This window comes from Chlorocebus sabaeus, chromosome X (genome assembly GCF_047675955.1).
Source record: "Chlorocebus sabaeus isolate Y175 chromosome X, mChlSab1.0.hap1, whole genome shotgun sequence".
NCBI classification, from domain to species: Eukaryota; Metazoa; Chordata; class Mammalia; order Primates; family Cercopithecidae; genus Chlorocebus; species Chlorocebus sabaeus.
The window spans coordinates 20,517,646-20,538,475 of NC_132933.1; the positions used below are offsets into that span (position 1 = coordinate 20,517,646).

At 42.2% G+C, this 20,830-nt stretch overlaps 1 protein-coding gene across 1 annotated transcript in view; it reads left to right on the forward strand.

Annotated features, from left to right (window-relative positions):
* GPC4 (glypican 4) overlaps positions 1-11,278 on the forward strand; it is a 118,508-nt gene extending 107,230 nt beyond the window's left edge. The window contains exons 4-9 of the mRNA XM_007992736.3: positions 864-1,029; positions 6,122-6,252; positions 6,362-6,508; positions 7,416-7,552; positions 8,921-9,096; positions 9,192-11,278. Of these exons, the coding sequence (XP_007990927.1) occupies positions 864-1,029; positions 6,122-6,252; positions 6,362-6,508; positions 7,416-7,552; positions 8,921-9,096; positions 9,192-9,394 (960 nt within the window). The 3' untranslated portion in view covers positions 9,395-11,278. The remainder of the gene's footprint in view (positions 1-863; positions 1,030-6,121; positions 6,253-6,361; positions 6,509-7,415; positions 7,553-8,920; positions 9,097-9,191) is intronic.
* Positions 11,279-20,830: the final 9,552 nt, after the last annotated feature.

The following is a 20,830-nucleotide window of genomic DNA, read 5'->3' on the forward strand; positions in this document are numbered from 1 at the left end:
CCTGACCTTATTTCCCACAATTTCCCAACCCCATTCTGAGATGCAGTGATATGTCCTGTACTCTCCTACAGGTTTTGTTCATTTCATTGAACTTACTTAGGATGCTCTCCCTTTGTTTGACCACTTAAGTCCAGCCCTTGTCTTGAAAATTTAACCAAAGCCCCACCTCTTTCATCAAGTGTTCCATGAACACTCTGTGCTTTAGTACTCCCAAGCCTTGGAAAGCCTTCACATACCCCCCAAGTTTAAGATTACTCATATTCTGCCCGGTAGAATATGTTAACTTTGCCTTCTGCACAGCTCTTGGCACAGAACAGAAGACACCGTAGATATCCTTCTAAACCTTGATTTGGGGTTAGGGTTCAAAGGACAGCCTTGTAGTCAATGTGATTCAGAAGATGTGCTTCTGTTCCAGTCTGGCAAAGACAAACACTGATGGTTGAGGCTATTAGCAGGGCGTGCATGGTGGGCACATGAAGGTAGTCTCCTCGACCGCATTTCATGGCTCACACTGGATAGTTATTTGTAAAAGGATTTTGAGATATTCGAGCAATTTATGTGTGTGAGAGAGAGACTCCAGGAGGGAAGGGGGTGTGGGGGAGGAATGGGTGTTTACAGGGTGAGAGTTGGTGTGCCTTGTTTGTTTTGGGTCATGTGATGTTCATCTCCCTCCTCTGCCCTGTCCCAGCACGTATCTTTTATCTAATCTACGTCTTCAGGAGGCAGTCCAGGCTTACTAATTGTGATCAATTACAACTCATTCTTAAGTTAATGGCCAAGTCTTCAGTGTCAGTGTGATAGAAGCAATTTCTGTCTCTATTTTAGCCCCACCACTACTGTCTTTTTTTCTTTTCACGTATTAGGTAAACCCCACAGCCCAGTGTACCCATGCCCTGTTGAAGATGATCTACTGCTCCCACTGCCGGGGTCTCGTGACTGTGAAGCCATGTTACAACTACTGCTCAAACATCATGAGAGGCTGTTTGGCCAACCAAGGGGATCTCGATTTTGAATGGAACAATTTCATAGGTGAGCAAGTGATTAACATATTTGCGTTGCTAGAGATAGCTTAGCCTCCAGTCACAAGGAATGTTGTAATTGGCAGCTATGAAATTTGTTTGTTTTAGTGTTAGTTATTTAGTGTTTGTCAGAATCCTGACTATGTAGATCATACTCAACTACTTTGAGTATAGTAAAAACATTACTACAAGTGAATATTCCCTTGAACTAATGGTGGCATTTCTGAAGGTAATAGGTACAGTGACTGCCAGGTTTTAATAACGAGAAAATGCTTTTTTCTCAGAGACAGAGTCTCTTTCTATCACCTAGGCTGGAGTATAGCAGCACAGTCATAGCTGTGTGTAACCTGAAACTCCTGGGTTCAAGCGATCCTCCCACCCTCAGCCCCCCAAAAGTCCTGGGGTTATAGGCATGAGCCACTCCCTGAGAAAGTGCCTTTTTGATATTTTCCCCCTAAAAGTCAGTTGTGTTTATGATTATAGGCTTGTATCCAAGTAAATGCTGGAGTACAGTCCTCATGGAGTTGTAAAAGTGGCTTTTAAAATGTTATATCTGTTACACTGCAACCAAATCTTCTGTAAACTGGCCAGATATGTATTTGTTATTTGGATCAGGTGAAATCTGATTGAGAAATTTAGGGATTCTGTTTCTGTACACGATTTAGCAATAGTAGTCTGCTCTGGTGAGAGTGGAAGGACTTTAGCCCTGAGAATGTAAGGGATACGTATTCCTGCATATATCTTCCACCTAGAAAACCATTCTCAGAGCCCAGACAGCAATGTAAATGAAGTGGCCAATTGCTGAGAGGGTTAGTTATGATTTTGGGGAAAGGACAAATTAAGGAGAATTTAAATGTCCAATTGTCAATTACCTTGATGCCTGAAACAACAGTGACCAGTGTTGAAGTTCATTATGCTGAGTATTAGTAGGACCGCACACACATACTAACAGCTCACAAAAGGAAACTCACATTTTTCCCCACCCCAGTCACCTTTGCATAATTGCCAAATTTGAGTGTCTTTATAAGCACCTGTTTTTCACTTATTTGTCCAAATCATGGGAACGTGCATGCAGTTTGCTGGCTTGTTTTTCTGGGGGGAAGTGAGGGGTGTTAAGGTTGGGGAATGCTTTTTAGTCTGTGTGAGAGCTAATTACCATATTAACTCCATTTGAAAGTGCATCAATAAATTGGCTCCAACAGATTCTTAAGAACACTGACACAGGGGGAAAAAAAAGATGTGAATATTAAGCACTTCAGCACAATTGTAGCCTAAATAGCTCAAAGCTAGAAGACCTGAAAAAATCTTCTACACACAGAAAAGCAGAATCTCATGAAAGGGAAGGCATAAGACCAGCAAAGACACACAGGCCAAATGGCACATCATGCCCAGAATGAAGCCATGGGAGAAATTGTTGATTCAAAGTATTTCTCATGAAAGTAAAAACCCATAGCATTTCCAGATCTAAAGTCGCTATTTTTGTTTTTTTCTCTCTCTCTTTTATCCCATTCTCATCCCCACACCCAAATGTCAAGTTTGCAGTTCTCTTTTGCTAAATTGAATTTTTAAAGAAAGTTCGTGATCCTCTTCAATTTCCCCTATAATTCACTGTTTCTCCAGGCAAGGTAGTAGAATTTGCCATATGGTACAAAAAAATGTATGGTGACAGTGATCAAATTTTGCTGACTTTTCTACACACACATTGGGAATGGAACGCAGAAGGGCATGACCCTGCCACTATTTTGATACTCTAACATGTCTAGCAGCAGCCATAACTAAACTCATATCCTTATATTAAAATACAAATGCTCCTATGTATTTTTCCTAGAGTTTACAGGTCCATATCAAATCAAAACCATACTCTGGCTTTCTTAATTGACGTTTTAAATCAGTTACTCTGAAACAAAGAGGACTTAAGTTGCTGCTGTTCTTGTTGTGCATTTTTAAAACTACATTTGTTGTCTTTGAAGAAACAAAATTAAACCCAAGTAGAAGTTGATAGGATTTCTGAATCGATTTTTCCCTAGTTATTTTAAGTGATAACTTTTTGGAGGGATGAGGTATATAGTTGTATCTAAACTTTGTTTTTAATGGGTATACTATTCTTGATTCCTAATAAGCAGATATAAAAGACCAGGAGTAATAGACATTGTTAATCTCCAGTGCTTTTTCATGAATTTTTCACAAGGGTTTAATTAATCTGCTTTGTGGTTGTAGAATTCAGTCCCAATTTACATGCCTCTGCTGTAAATTCTTTTTTTATTTCTTGTCTCTCTCCTTTTTTTTCTCTTTGCAAGGAATTTTTCTTTCCCCTTTAAATGACTGCAGCTAATGAATGGTCAAGGGCTTTTCCCCCTTCTTTAAATCAGATCTTGGGGTTAAGTCGGGAAACTGCCTTTTGTTCTTCCAGTCAGGTCGTGAGGCTGAAGATGTGGGTTTCTGATTATTGGCAGCACAATGCAAAAGGAATCGCTTTCCCTAGTGAGAAGGGGATGCTTTGTTGCTGGGGGTGTGGGGGGAGACTCAGTGCCAGTGTCTTGAGCACTGAAATCATGCAGTTGGACTAGACCCTTTAAGAGACTAAGGATGAACCGGTTTTCCAAATCTGTCTTCTTGTTGCCATGCTCTTCCTCTCCTCTCTTAACTGCATCTGCAACTAGCCATGAATTGAGACCCTTTAGTAAATGTTGAAGTCTCGTCAACCTTTTATCAGGATGGATCCAAATAATTAAAACACCTTGGAACTTGGTTTTATAAGAGGCTGGTTTATATGAAACCTTCACTTGGAAAAACAAACCAAATATCTGCCTTGCCCCTACCAACAAAAGTCAGTTTCTGGAGAATCATAAATTATGCTAAAGTGCACCTTGTTCTCCATCACATACTGTAGCTGTGTTAACACTCATTTGACTCAGGGCCAACCCTATTAATGTCGCATGTTGCTGCCAGTGGGAATTTAGTATGGGGATTGCTGGCGGGGGCACCAGCCAGGTCCTGGCAGGAGCCAGTCGGATATCCCACAAACAAGGGCCCCGTGGCTCGTATCAGCCAGAAGAAAACCCAAACTCCAAACCAGTCATCTTTGGCTTTCTCTTGAGGCTTCTTATCAGGGCTGGCTGCTGTTACAGAAGAGCCGATTGATAGCCAATCATGACTTCCTCCAGGGTTAGAGGCAGCTTTGGCTCCCGGGCTGCAGAATGCAGGCAGAGTGCTCTTCAGTTGCATTCTTCAGCTGCGCAGCATGCAACGCCATGGCACCGGCCCCAACAAAGGCCCAGCTTCCCCCTCCATTCCCAGGCCCTTGTGTATAGCTGGCTCGCTCAGAGTTTACAAAGACGCCAAAGAGCCAGAAGAATTGGGGTTTATGTTTCCTTTCAGTCTTTCACAAACACATTAGTGATCTGGCCATTCCTCGCCACTAGGGGAATAAGGAGATACAAAATGCACTGGGTATTGTTGTTGTTGTTGTTTAAACGTATGCATTTTAGATGTTTATTATCTGTCTATTCATAATCTTTTTATTGGGAGCAGGTGATTTCTTCTCAGCTTATGGAGGAATGTGCTTTCTGTACATGGCAGCCCTGATGATTTGACAATGAAGAACACATTTAAGTTGTGCTCCACTTGTTTACAAAAGTCTCCTTTTGCTAGCACATCAAAAGCATTTTTTTCTCTCCTCTAGTACAATGGTATATTCATGCTTTCAGCCCTTACTTAGAGTTAGAAGCATCACTTGATTGGCGCTTACCACAATGCATTCTGAAACTTCATTTGTTATTACTGTTTTAAAAATTGCATTTCACGGAAATCTATTTGTGGTTTGTGACATCGGAATTGTAGTTTAGAGAAATGACCCCATGCATTCAAATGTTGTGTAGCATTTGTTCTAGGTTGAAGGTGAAAGGTTGATGACCAGATTTGGTTTCATTGATATGCTGATGCCTATGTTCCTTTCCACTAGAAAGCTTAGGTAGAAGCTCAGCTGGGGGCTGCAGTTGTCATCGGTTTTCTTTGGGAAGGGCACAATCTTCCGGAAACTAGCCCTTCTTTCTAGTAACCATCCTTGCACTACCTGAAGGTGATAGATAATGTTGGTCTAACTCCTTTCTTGCCATACACTAAGCACTAGAGTGTAAAGCGGGGATAAACAAGTTTAAAAGTTCACTGTTTGTCATTAATGAAGCATCCTTTTTGTCATTTGGGGTTTTCATTTCCAAGTTCTTCTAATTTTGTAAAACAGGTAGCAGGCAAAAATACTAAGCCTCATACTCCTTAGAAACATGTATGGCAAGAAAACAAAGACAATGTATTTTATTGAAGCGATTCAGTGCTTACTGGAAAATGCTAGACTACTCCAGAGTCTAAAGCAGGATAATCGGTGAAGATATATACTGTGAGCCCACTAATTTTGTATACTGTGTCTTGTGTCATCTTTTCACTTTGGAAAAAAAAAGGAGGTACATGCTTTAAGAGCAATTGAGGCCATTGTATTTGCAATGAGAAGTTTTTCTTAATACAAAAATTGGATTATTCAAAGTTTTATTATTTGAAAAGTCATTAGAATTCCTAGGAATCCTTTCATTTGTATTTTCCAACGGTGCACTCAAGGATCTGAGGGGTTTTGTTTTTAAAAATGAAAGAAAAGAATTAATATGCCAGCATCTTAACTGATTTGTTTTTGACTCTTATAAATGGAATGTGAAACGAAAAGATCCCAGGGAAGTCTCTGGGAGAACTGGCATGTTATTTTGCCTCCAGCCTTAGGTTTGTCTTCTGGGAGCTAACTAAGCCTTGCAGTGACAGTGGCTGACACACGAATAATCAGTATTGAGGAAAGTTCCTGATTTGGTTTCCTGCTGTAGAACTAAGCCTTCATCTGGCCATTTCACACTTCAGAGAGCTAGTGTTACATAGTGACTAAATGCAGTTTGGTGTAAGGGAAATAGATATAAAAACATAAAAACAAGAATTCATTATGATCCATGTCTTACTTCCCCCGCCCCCATGCAGGAAACAGGAAAAAGAATTAGATTGATTTACCCAAGGCCAAACTAATGATTGACTTTTTATGCTGTGTTGTTCTTCCCCAAACCTCATATTAGATGCTATGCTGATGGTGGCAGAAAGGCTAGAGGGTCCTTTCAACATTGAATCGGTCATGGATCCCATTGATGTGAAGATTTCTGATGCTATTATGAACATGCAGGATAATAGTGTTCAAGTGTCTCAGAAGGTAACGAAGGCAAGATGCTGGAAAGGGGAGCTGGGGAACTACCTCCCCCCTGCCCCGCCCCGCGTTGGCATGTGACTTCCCTAACATGACTACACTTACTCCAATGCAGGTTTTCCAGGGATGTGGACCCCCCAAGCCCCTCCCAGCTGGACGAATTTCTCGTTCCATCTCTGAAAGTGCCTTCAGTGCTCGCTTCAGACCACATCACCCCGAGGAGCGCCCAACCACAGCAGCTGGCACTAGTTTGGACCGACTGGTGAGCATTTTGGCAGGAAGGGCCGTGTTTAATGACAATGAACTGAAAACTCTTCCTCAGAATGAATTTTTAGCTGGAAGGCTGACAAGTGTGGGTCTTTCGGGTGTCACTTTTCAAGCAAATAGGATGTGGATGTCTGTCAATCTGCCTGTCCCATTTTCTAGCTCAGAAAGTTCCTGGGTAGTCAAGGAGTTATGATGCAATAAGTCTTGTCTCAGAACTTCTCTTTAGATTCACCATGCATTTACTGAACATCTACTATGTGTCCATCACTGTGCTAGGCACAGAGAAGCTCAGAGAAATAAGGCAAATCCTTGTTCTCAAAAGGTACCAACAAGGAGGCAAAGAGGGAGAAGTAGATGTTCCAGGCTTATTAACATAAAATGATGTTTAGTAAATGCTGAGATGGGAGAAGAGTGAATAACTGTAGGCAAATTGCTTTATCCACAGTAATATGCTACAAAAATGTAAGAAAGTATTCCTACAGTAGTAGGAACACAGAAGAGGGAGTCTGCGGAGACAGGGATGGAGAGAAAGAGCAATAGCAGCTATGTTTCACAGAGTGCATAATATATGCGCTTGATCCTGACTCTAAAAGCCTTAGGAGAAGAGATTGCGTATTATCTTTGTGCCTACAGGGCATGGAACCTGGTAGGCCTCAGATAGTACTTACAATGAGGTGCACGAGGGATCTAGGCCACTCCTTTTGGAACTTGCATTTCAACTATTCATTTGAGTGGTTTTGTACTTCTAAGATATAAATTGGAGTTGCATCTTCCTCTTCTAACTAAAGTTGAAAATGAATTGCATATCACTCTGGAGATACTTTGGAAATGGCCAGAAGGCATATTTGTAGGTAGTTTTGTCTTGTCTTACAATGATCCTTTTTTTGTTGTTTCATAATTAGGTTACTGATGTCAAGGAGAAACTGAAACAGGCCAAGAAATTCTGGTCCTCCCTTCCGAGCAACGTTTGCAATGATGAGAGGATGGCTGCAGGAAACGGCAATGAGGATGACTGCTGGAATGGGAAAGGCAAAAGCAGGTTAGTGTCTGTTGAATGAATTTGAAGTCTGTCCCTTCCTAGATGCCTGGGTGACCTTCAGAGAGGGTTCTCGCAATTGTCAACTGAGGCATCAGGAAGCAATTCACAGTAGGTAGCAACAACATGGAAGGCTTCTAGGCATTCTTAGGAACAGGCTTTGCACTGGGAGTGTTGAGAAGGCACCCAGTTACTTACAAAGAGTGCTGAGTCAAAAGTTTGACAGTAGTTATAGTCTCGTATTAGGGCCGTTCCAATAGTGTCATTATTTTAAAAATATTTAATGCCCGTTGCTGTTTGCCCAATGGCCTAGCCTAATAAATAACCATTTCTCAAAGCTTCTATTCTCTGACTTGATGCCCTGTGTCCCTCCCTTAGACACTCAATAAGTTAGAGAAGTACCCATACTTCTGTTTGTTTGTTTGTTTGTTTGAGATGGAGTCTCGCTCTTTTGCCCAGACTGGAGTGTAGTGGCACAATCTTGGCTTACTGCAACCTCCACCTCCCAGGTTCAAGCAGTTCTCCTGCCTCAGTCTCCTGAGTAGCTAGGACTACAGGTGCCTGCTACCATGCCTAGCTAATTTTTTTTTTTTTTTTTTTTTTGTATTTTTAGTAGAGACGGGTTTTCACCGTGTTAGCCAGGATGGTCTTGATCTTCTGACCTTGTGATTCACCCTCCTCAGCCTCCCAAAGTGCTGGGATTACAGGTGTGAGCCACCACGCCCAGCCAGTACCCATACTTCTTTACTTCAACCCACCAACCTCCTCAAGAGGGATAGCTTCCTTCCTTCCTTCCTTCCATCCTTCCTTCCACAGAGTATCACTGTCAACCTGCTAGAATGCAGTGGTGAAATCTCAGCTCTCTGCAACCTCACTGCAATCTCAGCCGCTGGAATGCAGTGGTGCAATCTCAGCTCCCTGCAACCTTTGCCTCCTGGGTTCAAGTTAATTTTCTGTGTCAGCCTCCTGAGTATCTGGGATTACAGGCACACACCACCACACGCAGCTCATTTTTATATTTTCAGTAGAGACAGGGTTTCGCTATGTTGGCAGGGTTGGTCTTGAATGCCTGACCTCAAGTGATCCACCCACCTCAGCCTCCAAAAGTGCTGGGATAGCTTTCAAGAAGGTTTCCATCAAATTGGAGAAATGAAGAATCCACAGGAACAAGAAAGATTAGAGTTCATTAGGAATTGAAGAACTTCCATCTAATTTTGCTTAGTGGAAATACTATAATCTAGCAGAAATATTTGATAATCTCTTGTATAATCTTGATAATCTTCAAGCCTGTAATCCCAGCACTTTGGGAGGCAGACAGATAAAATCTTTTTGCTTTACAAATCTTCTTACTGGGGTCATTTTACATTCCAGGTACCTGTTTGCAGTGACAGGAAATGGATTAGCCAACCAGGGCAACAACCCAGAGGTCCAGGTTGACACCAGCAAACCAGACATACTGATCCTTCGTCAAATCATGGCTCTTCGAGTGATGACCAGCAAGATGAAGAATGCATACAATGGGAACGATGTGGACTTCTTTGATAACAGTAAGCATTTGTGGTTTGAAAGAACAAATTGCTCTTGTATGCCTTCTGATGAGAACAAGTGGAATGAAATCTCTATTCCATTTTTTTTAAACTAGGTGATGAAAGTAGTGGAGAAGGAAGTGGAAGTGGCTGTGAGTATCAGCAGTGCCCTTCAGAGTTTGACTATAATGCCACTGACCACGCTGGGAAGAGTGCCAATGAGAAAGCCGACAGTGCAGGTGTCCGTCCTGGGGCACAGGCCTACCTCCTCACTGCCTTCTGCATCTTGTTCCTGGTTATGCAGAGAGAGTGGAGATAATTCTCAAACTCTGAGAAAAAGTGTTCATCATCAAAAAGTTAAAAGGCACCAGTTATCACTTTTCTACCATCCTAGTGACTTTGCTTTTTAAATGAATGGACAACAATGTACAGTTTTTACTATGTGGCCACTGGTTTAAGAAATGCTGACTTTGTTTTTTCATTCAGTTTTGGGAGGAAAAGGGACTGTGCATTGAGTTGGTTCCTGCTCCCCCAAACCATGTTAAATGTGGCTAACAGTGTAGGTACAAGAACTATAGTTAGTTGTGCATTTGTGATTTTATCACTCTATTATTTGTTTGTATGTTTTTTTCTCATTTCGTTTGTGGGTTTTTTTTTCCAACTATGATCTCACCTTGTTTCTTACAAGCAAACCAGGGTTCCTTCTTGGCATGTAACATGTACGTATTTCTGAAATATTAAATAGCTGTACAGAAGCAGGTTTTATTTATCATGTTATTAAAAGAAAAAGGCCAACAAGCAGTAAAATTTCCATTTCTCCCTGTTATTTTAGTTGCCTTATCTGGAGAGACGTGGAGGTGATTTTCTTTTTTTAAATTATTATTAAGTTAGGACAGAATGTGAGGACACGAGCAGGCTTCTGAGCCACTTGTCAGATTGTATTCAAAGCATCAATCCAAGAAGGTTATACGTACTTCATTTATAGGTGGTAATTGGAAGAGACTGCAGACTACTGCTTTGAATGAGTTGAATTACATAAGCTAAGATCACTGTGGGTCCATTTCTTGAACCCACTTATATATAAACTGTAACCCATTTAGAAAAAGATTCTGGATATCCTCCCCCTTGAAGGATAGAAGGCGTTCAGGATGTCCCAGTTATCACATGTTCACACTTGGATTTGGGGGTGTTTTTTAAAAATCAGGCAGGTTAGCTAGCCCACCGTGTGCTAGTTTTCATGTTCACACTGACCCTATTTGAATTAATATCCCAATGGCAGCAATAAGTGACCAACAATCTCACTTGATCCCCCTTGTTAGAGTGGTCCAGATTTCAAACCCAACTATGTACAGGGAGCTGTCTGGGAGCTAGCCAGAACTGGGATACAGTCTGGGCTCAGGGAATAGCTGTCAACACTCAGGCAAAGTTTTTGTCTGTGCATGTGTATCTCCATTTGTTTTGGGATCCCAGTTTTTGTTTTAAGAGAGTATAAGGTGTTTCATTTGAGTCTTTTTCTTACCCGGCCCCCTCTTAACAGTAAAACAAAGGACTTGCCATGGTTCACAGCAATGTGCTGCGATCCAAGATATCAGCCAAGGAGCCCACTTAGGGGAGAACTAGGTGTCCAGATTTTTGTACGTGTTGTTTTTCTTCAGGGGTGGGGCGGGGTGGGAGTAGGTAGAGCTGAGAAGACTACATCTTAGCAGTGACCTTTAGCCATGTGGGTGAAGTGGCAAAGGCCATGGCCATATCTGTTGTCCCAGGCCAAAGACTAACAACTGTCTTGGCCCCTTGGGAATCCCTTCCTTGTGTCCTTACCAAATGATAGCTCATAAAACTCTGATAATGTAACAAATCACTTTCAAAGGAGTTCCCAGAAGTCTTCAGAAAGACTAAAATTCTGTAAGTCTCTTCCTGCTTTAGACAGCCATTAAGATCCTAACTAATTTTACTGAACCTAAAACCCACAAAGAGGTTGTTTGTGTTATTGTTCAATCTTCAGTTGTAAGAGTAATTCTCTATTTTTATATTGAAACATAATTACTTGATAGCTCAGGGTCTACATTTCATTCAACTTTTTACACCAAATTCTGCAGAGTGGTCAAAATGGAATATTGGGGGCTGTTGTAAACAGAGGCTTAATTTTATTAGAAGTAGTCAGTTATTTATTAAAGCATGATGTTAATAAAATAGGCATATTCTGGCTGGTGTGTATAAGTGTTTTTTTTTAAACAAATCACAGAAGACATAAAATTGAAAAGGCACTCCATTTATATATGAGGGAAAATAGATTGTAAATAGCTAAGGGGCCTTGTGAGAACTTGGAAAATGTGCTGATACTTAGTAACTACCTCAGTTGTGAGGAATTTCCTTTTTAGCTTAGACTGCTATTACTTTTACTTGGTAGAAATGAATCTGGTCTCCAAAATATGGCTCAGAGAGTTATCCCCATAGACCTTGTTAGATTGTTTTTAATTTAAAACCTTGAACTGTGCCCAGTTGTTTTCTTCCAGTCAAGTTCTCTAAACCAATAACATTTTCCGAATTAAATATTCCTGAAGGTTCTTCTGGTCTCTTACTGATTTGTTTTCTTTCTTTGCATTTTTTCCTGTTACTCTTTTATTATTTAAATTATCTCTTGTTTTTGAACTTCAACTATGAAATAAACAAATCATAGATTTTTCCATTCAGGTCTGACTGGATAACTGTTGGCTTCTAACCAGCTGGCAAGCTCACCCCCACTCCCCAAAAAAGAAGAAAGGCAAGTTGAATATTTTAAAACCTTAAGAGTTTGGAGTATGAGGTAGAATAAAAGCCTTGTTAGGAGAAGACCTGAGTTTTCCAAAGTTAACAGCATGTGAAGGGCTTGTGTTTTACAAAGTCATTTATAAATTATTTTTCTTTAAAACACGTCACCTACTCTGTACCTTAAAGAAACATTTTACAACTCTTAGGTTTATATTTTATTTCAAAAATCGTAACTAGCACCTGTTATTTTGATTAAAAGACACTGTGAAGAATTGACATAAATTTCTAAAGTTTAGTTACTGAGTGTTCAAAACCTAACAGTTCACATGAAGTAAAAATTGTCATTTGTGATTACAGAATCAAAATAAAAATAGGTGTGAATGGTGCTACACAAATTTCTGCTTCCCCTTTGTTAGCAGAATATGTCTATTTACATAGCTAAAGGGTAGTAAGTTATTAGGTTACTGCAAAAGTAATTGCAGTTTTTGCCATTACTTTCAATGGCAAAATACAGTTATCTACTAGAGGAGGGTGTGTGTGTGTGTGTGTGTGTGTGTGTGTGTGTGTGTGTGTGCGCGCGCGCGCGCGCGCGCGCACGCACATGTAATGTCACTGCTAAGCCAAATGTAACTTTTTACCTTTTTTGAAACAACAACAAAGTACTCACAAAATTCTTCTGACTTTGAACTTCATGGGGAAAAATATAACTGCATGCCGTGATACACTTCACAAAACTCAGTTTCTACTTTTTAACTTCTAAAATTCTTCTAAAATTCCTTTTTATGTATGTGAAAAATACCTGAGAGATGACATTTGGTAACAGGAATTCTATTCCATCAATGAGCCAAATGCCAAATAATATTTACTGTGTACATAGTTTTAAATTAGGTAGTATATTGACAGGGTTTAAAAAACAGAACATATATCAAGAGACTGAGTGAATTTTCCTCCCATTCCTGCTTCCATCTGCCAAGTTGTCCCCACACCCTAAGTAAGCTCTTACTAGTTATTTATGTATGTCTTCTTCCAAAGTTTATTTATGCATATACAAGCAAATATGAATAGAAATTTACTCCTTTTTGTCATATAAAAGGTAGAGTTTTTTTGTTTTTTTGTGTTTTTTTTGTTTTTGTTTTTTGTTTTTTTTTGAGATGGAGACTCCCTGTGTCCCCAAGGCTGAAGTACAGTGGCGCAATCTCAGCTCACTGCAACCTCCACCTTCCGGCTCAAGCAATCCTCCCATCTCAGCCTCATGAATAGCTGGGATTACAGGTGTGCGCCACCACATCCAGCTAATTTTGTATTTTTAGTAGAGACAGGATTTCACCATGTTGGCCAGGCTGGTCTCGAACTCCTGGGCTCAAGTGATACTCCCACCTCGGTCTCCCAAAATGCTGGAATTGCAGGCATGAGCCACTGCACCCATCAAAAAGGTAGTATTTTATGCTTATAATGTCCTATTTCTTTAGGTTAATGTTTTGAATATTGAGAATAGGAGACTCTGAGGATACAGCTCTGTAATTAAGTTTAGGATTCCTATTCTAAAGGCATGGCTTCTCAGTAGTAGCACATTTTGTGTTTTACTGCATTTTGGCCCAGATTAATTTAAGTAGTTTTACAAGAAACAAGCATTGAATAGAGTGAGGAATAATTTGGCATTATAGTACTATAACCCCAGAGTGTACAATTTGAATGCTCTCTGTTTTTGTTAAGGTTTACTTTTGGGAGTTTGTTTTCATATCATCGCCGGTGCAGAAGACATTAGCCAAAATAGTTTGGAAGATCCTCTCAGAATACAGCATGTTAGTACCACAGTTCATGCTTCGAAATGCTTCACAGGACCTGCTGTGACCTGGAATTTACTCATGTTCTATTAGAATAAAGTATTCTCTTTTTTTGAGACAGGGTATTACTCTGTCACCCAGGCTGGAGTGCAGTGGCGCCATCAGAGCTCACTGCAACCTTGGACTTCTGTACTTGAGTGATCCTCCCACCTCAGGCTCCTAAGTACCTGGGACTACAGGCATATGCCACCATACCCAGCTTTTTTTTTTTTTTTTTTTTTTTTTTGGTAAAGACAGGGTATCGCCATGTTGCTCAAGCTGACCTTCAATTTCTGACTTCAAGCAGTTCTCCTGCCTTGGCCTCCCATGGTGCTGGGATTACAGGCATGAGCCACCACACTGGCCTAAAAGTACTTTTAATGCTTTCAAAAGCCCAGATGCCTTGCAGCAGCATCAGCCACCACACAGAATGGAGATGAGGGTACTAGGAAAATGTGTAACTAGACCCTAGGTTACTGTGTCCAATGGTTCAGTCATTAGAATATGCAAATAAATTTTTCCAACTTCAGTTTTCTTGTGAAGTTGAATTTTTATGAATCAGTGTTTGAGAGACTTCTGAGTTCAGTAAAATCTAAAGAAATCAGTTCCTCAGCATGAGCGTCCACATGTGCAATTAAATGTACATTCTACTCTACTTTTGACATTTCTTAAATGTTAGGAATTCTGGAAACAAAAGCACAGTGTTGTTGGAAAGACAAAGATCTTCACGCATCAATCCTAGGTAAAAGCTGATGAAAGATAACGAGTGTGTTTAAAGAGTAAAGATAAAGGTATATGTGTGATGACCCCAGGAGGCTTTTATGATCCTGTTCTCTGGTCTTTGAGGAAGCCTTTGGCAGCAACTTTGTTGCCACTCCATGTTATTCTTAATTCCTGTGTTTCTTGCATAGTAGGATTAGAAGATGTGTGTGTGTGTGTGTGTGTGTGTGTGTGTATGTGTGTACGTGTACACAGACCTACCCACAGAGAGATTTATTGAGTAATTGTGTATTTTCAAACACTAAATACCAGGTAGATCTTACCCTGTCACTTATGGGCTGCCTTCCCATGGCTGTCAGTGGGGTGTGCTTGGGGAATGTAGACTCATTTTAATAACAGCCTAAGGGAAACATAATTAAGAAGGTAAGTCTCCTGCCAAGAAAAAGAAAATACACATATATAAAATGCATACCAGAGACCAAATAGAATTTCTTAGATTTACCACTGCCTGTGTGTGCTTTTCTGCATCACCACAGATAACCTAAAGCTGACTGTAACCTGCTGTTCATGGTGACTCACTGCACAGAGCATTTTGGTGCCAGGTTGGCCAAAAAGAAAGAATCACAGCTAGTGGGTGGTTTTCTGAACACACCCATTAGGATCTCTTGGTCCTTTTTCAGTGCATTTGTCTTTAAAGGTCTTTACTGTCCCCACTGGCACCTTTCTTTTAAAATGTAATGACAAACGGTTTTTACTCTGCTGTTTCAGTTCAGAACACTTTGCAACAGGATCTGGTAGCGGTAATGAACATTTAGACATTTATTATTTAAAGAAACTAGTTATTTGCTGTTGATTTACTTGTAACTTCCTGACTGAGAAGTGAGGCAGGGGCTGGGCCTGGTGGCTCACACGTGTAATACCAACATTTTGGGAGGCCGAGGCAGGCAGATTACTTGAGGTCAGGAGTTCAAGACCAGCCTGGCCAACATGGTGAAACCCTGTCTCTACTAAAAATACAAAAATTAGCGGGGTGTGGTGGCGGGCAACTATAATCCCAGCTACTCGGGAGGCTGAAGCATGATAATCGCTTGAACCCGGGAGTTGGAGGTTGCTGTGAGCTGAGATCGTAGCACTGCACTCCACCCTGGGCAACAGAGCAAGATTCCATCTCAAAAACTTTGAAAAAAAAAAATGAGGCAGGAAGAACCTGTGTGCCTGGCACTAAGGCTGGGCCATATCGATTCTGTTACAGAATTCTGCAGAGTAGAAGTGAGTCCATTTCACAGATGACTCAAAGGATGCAAAGAAGTCAGGTAACTTGGCCAGGGGTGACACCCATATAAGAAATGCAAGAACCAGATTTGAAGCATCGGTGGGTCTGCCATCAGGCCGAACCTGCTCAAGTGCTACTTTTCCTTTGATTGCTGCTTTTCCGTTACCCCCACATTGTCTGAATCATTAGGAAGGGACAAGGCTTGTCAAGCTTACCACATGTAGAGCTGCCCTGTCCCTGAGGAAGGGTCGGGTTAATGGCCATAGGAGGTGCTGATTAATTTGGCTGACCTGAGTATGGGCCAAGGAGTCCGGGGCCACCTGGAGGCAAATCTTGATGATGATGAGAGTTTTTGACTTCACACGGTGTGGCTCCTTGCTCTGTGGACTTCAAAGCAGAAAGAGTTTCAGTGCATGCAGATTGTGTGCCATCATTGATGTGCTGGTTCTTGAAGAACTTTATTTTATTTTATTTTATTTTAATTTAATTTAATTTATTTATTTTATTATTATGTATTTGATGCAGAATCTCACTCTGTCGCCCAGGCTGGAGTGACCTTGGCTCACTGCAAACTCTGCCTCCCCAGTTCAAGTGATTCTCGTGCCTCAGCCTCCCAAGTAGCTGGGATTACAGTCTTTTGCCACTATGTCCAGCAAATTTTCGTATTTGTAGTGTAGAGACAAGGTTTCACCATGTAGGCCAGGCTGTTCTTGAACTCCTGACCTCAAGTGATCTGCCAGCCTCTGCCTCCCAAAGTGCTGGGATTACAGGCGTAAGCCACTGTGCCCAGCCTGAAGAAACAATTATTAACTCAAGGTATCTTGTCTACCCTTTCCAGGACAGCCTGCGAATGTGAAATTATCCATTCACAGGCTGTGTCAATGGTTCTGGGGGTGCCCTTGCAGTGACAGGGCTGAGAAGGCTGAACACTTAAAGAAATACAGTTTGTTGAGAAAAATATCATGGTTTACATGGGAAAAATTCATACCTGCTTGATCAGCTGGGGCTCTGTGTGGGAGGTAAACACATCTTGGGATAAGTAGGGGCCAGTGAACACCATCTGGGCTTCTTAAAGAGCCCTTGACAAGACTCCATCTTAAAGTTTACACCTGGGTCAGAAATTAGACACAAAGAATAGGGATGAACAGGCACTATTCTAGAGGGGGAATATAACAATAGGTTTTTCCTGCACGACTGGTCTTAGTGCACATTACAAAAGATATCTACAGACAAAATCTGTGTGTTAGGAAGGAGAGATTTTAAATTCCCACTTCCTACCTAGGAAAGAAACGCAGAGCTTTTTGTTGGTTGTGTGCTGATCACGTGTCCCAGCATTCCCATAGGGCAGTATGTGCAGAACAGTATGGGAAAGGTCTTGACCTAGGAGTGCTTTGTACTCTGGGTTTGACCACCACCTTGATATAAAGTCCAGAGATGAGCAGCAAAATCAGCAGGAACTGAGGGCTCTACCTCCAAGTGAATGACAAGTGATGCCTCACTAGTCTGCAAAGACAGAGACTCAAACCTATATAATTGGGGCTGTGGGGAAGTTGAATTCCTGGAACTAAAGGCACAGTACCCCCTCAGAATGAGTAAACGATCCATTTTGATAAAAAAGGAGTTCTGTCTTAATGAGCAGTGATTTATGTAATTGCTCAAATTAAAGATGCTGGCCAGGCGTGGTGGCTCACAGCTGTAATCCCAGCACTTTTGGAGACTGAGGTGGGTGGATCACTTGAGGTCAGGATTTTGACACCAGCTTGGGCAACATGGTGAAATCAAGTCTCTACCAAAAATACAAAAATTAACCGGATGTGGAGGTGCACGCCTGTAATCCCAGCTACTCGGGAGGCTGAGGTAGGAGAATTGCTTGAACCCGGGAGGCAGAGGTTGCAGTGAGCCGAGATTATGCTACTGCACTCCAGCGTGGGCAACAGAGTGAGACTCTGTAACAAAAAAAGGAAAAAATTAAACTTTTCTTTTTTAATACTCTAGGCTGCTGGTGATCAGCTGATGCTGAACAAAGTCCCTGGACTCAAAAGGTGAATCAGAGTGGAATGAGGAGAGGGCAGCACTATCTGAGGTGGCCATTGGAGCTAGGTATTCATTACTCTTCAACCCACCCTTTGGACCATCAGCCTGCACCTAAGTCAGGGCTGGATGAACCCCTGTGTGCCCAACATTGCATAGTTTGGGTTCATAAATAGGTAATTTATGTCCAACTGAAGAATTTGAAGGTGCTTGTCATGTTGAAACAGAGACTCCAAAAATAAAGTGTCCAGAGAGGCCAGCCCTTGACTAGCAGTCATGTGGCTCTGGATGTCTGGCTTCCAAAACCACAAGGAATTTGAGGCAGTCATATGATTTATGACAGGTCTGGCCCTGGCCTTTGAATAGGAGGGCAAGAGGAAAACTTGACATAGGATGGGGCCTCTGTCTCCATTGGGGAGACAAGGCTCCTCAGGAAACGTGCCAGTGAAATCACGAGCTCTGAGCTGTCTTGCAGGTCAAGGGAGAGGGGTGCACATTGGAAAGTTCAGGGTGACTTGCTTGGGAGGCAGGGCTAGAACCAGGCATGGTTGGAGGGGAGAATTTGACTAGGAAGGGAGGAGAGGGGAGGAAATTCTCCTAGGAGCTCTCATGAGCAGGACAAGTCATTAGTTCTTACTATTATGCTACAGGTTGCCTTCCACACTCAATAAAGCACTGGCTGGTTTGGAATTGTAGGAGTAAGGGCAGGGAGGTGGGACTAAGTGTGGTCTGGGTGGGGTGGTGGGGTAAGTGTGGGGAGTGAGGAAGCAGAAGGGAAATGTGTCTGAAAGGCAGAGGTGATGGGTTTCCTAGTACAGGACTGGTGAAGGATGGGATCAGACTATGAAGCCCTCAAAAGCCAGGCAAGGCAATTTAGCATTCAAGTGGGCAGGTCCTAACAGTTTCTTGAGTAGGACGAGACATGATGCACAGGGTATGTAAAGAAGAACTACGTTGGCGTATGAAGTATGGATTCACTGGAGTCATACTTGGGCTTGACAGTGTGCTCAGTGCTATACTATGCAACCCTAGGAGGTTCATCTCCCTTTACACCTAATACACACCAGCCTCCCCCAACAATTTTGATTCAGAGCTTTCCAGTGAAGATATTTCAGTTCAATTCAAGGGGTATGTTTTGGATGTCCAGATTTGGAATGTAGTAAGACATATTTTAAGTGGTCTTCCCCATCTCCCACACCGTCACACCTTTGAATTCTGGTCAGTCACATGCACATATCTTTGCCACATCTTCAAACATTGCTTCTAGGTGCCCCACCCTCACTCCTACTGCCAGTCATTCCAGAGATCCCAGATGTCTTAGGCCACTCTATTCTGCTCTGGCCTCCTAGCTGGAAAGAAACACGAGAGGTATCCCTGGGGTCTACTTCCCCAGACACCATCCTGCAGGGACCTGGGCTTACATGGGAGTTGGAAAACCTCTTCGGGCATTAGGCAGCCAGCTGGTGGGTTGAGGGCACCAAGTATAAATCAGGTTAAGGAGGAGCCACTCCGGTGAGGTGTGAGAGGGACAGACACTTACCTACTTGTCTTTCCCCACCCCAAGTGACTTATGTCAAGTTACCACTTGAGTACCCTAGATCACAGCTGGAAAACTACAAAACGGCTGTTTAACTTTAGGGGCTTTTCTCTTAAGGGCCCTGCCTACTGCTGGGATTGTTATAAGGAGATACTGGGAAGATGCACACATACAATGGTGTTCCAAGGTTGGGAGTGCCCTTCCAGGGACTAGGGTGACAGGAGCTGCTCCATCACAGGCTTTTGCCCAGAGCAGTGGCTATTTTATGGTGCCTTGCTCACCAGGCTCAATGGTCACTTGGGCCCTTGGATGAGGGCTAGCTGCATTTCTGAGACCTGGCCACTGAGCCCCACCTCCTGCACTGGGCATAGGTTGGAGCCTGGGCAGGGAAGAGCTCCTGATGCGGGGACTCTGAGATGGACCTCAGCCCATCTGAATTATTGTGCCCTCTGTGGGCTATGCACTGTAAACATGTAGAATGGAGCTTTCCTGCAAAGGCTGTGTCTCTGTATGTCTGCCATTGCCAAGTGATACCAGGAAGGGCTCCATTTAGATGAAATCTGCATGGCTGAGGTTCTACAGAAAATGAGCAGATGGGAGTGTAAAGCCTGGTTCTTCCTAGCAAGAAAAGATTCAAAATCTTCAATAATGACATATTCTGCTTTTAGGGATTTCAAATAGGAAAAGCTCCCAATGGTACCTTTACCTGGCCTTTTCACCTTCCTCCATCCTTAACACGTGTCTCTTTCTACTCTTTTCTATCAGTGCAACTAGAGGAAAAGAATTCCACACATAAAACTCTTCCCTAGAAGGCAGGCAGGGTGCTCAGAAGAGCACCTCTCAGTTGCCCATCCCTAACCCCATCCCTCCTGCCAATTACCTAAGACTCTGAGGTCCTGGGGAGGTGCCATCCCTTCTGTAAATTAAAGTTCTTAAATCTCCTGGTTACATAGCAAAGCTGCACTATCTCCTCTGGTTCCAGAGTTGACAGGGAGAAAGGAGAAAGCTATGCAGAAGTGTTTCCTAGTACCTAATTCCAATCTGTTTTTCCCCAAAAATCCATGTGGTCTTGGAAGGGCATGGTGGGTGGGTGAGTAGAGGTGGATTTATGCATGTTTCTTCTTAGACTGGCCCTTGGGTCTTTAGTGTTCTTCAGAGTCAAGTCTTTTACAAAAACAAAGGGAAGTATCCCTCAGGACACTGTCTATACACTATCTATAATGGACAGTGGTCAGTACCCATGGCTTCTTAGCATGACAGTTGTCTAAGTAGAAGTCACATTCTGGAATAATTTGAAGTTGTCTTCATTTTTGGAGTTCAATTTGAGAAAACCTGAAAGTCGATTTATCAGTTGTACGCAGCTTGGACAGTGCTATGGTTTGGCTGTGGTTTTGGTTTTACCAAAACTTATGTTGAAACTTAATTGCCATTATAAGAGTGTTAAGAGGTGGGACCCTTAGGAAGTGATCAATGCCTATGTTGCAGGAGTGGGTTAATTATTGCAGGAGTTGACTCCTGATAAAAAGGATTAAGTTTGGCCTCCATCTTGCTCTCTCCATCTCATGTGCTCACTTCTGCCTTCTGCCCTTCCACCATGGGATGGCCTTTGCCAGATACTGGCGG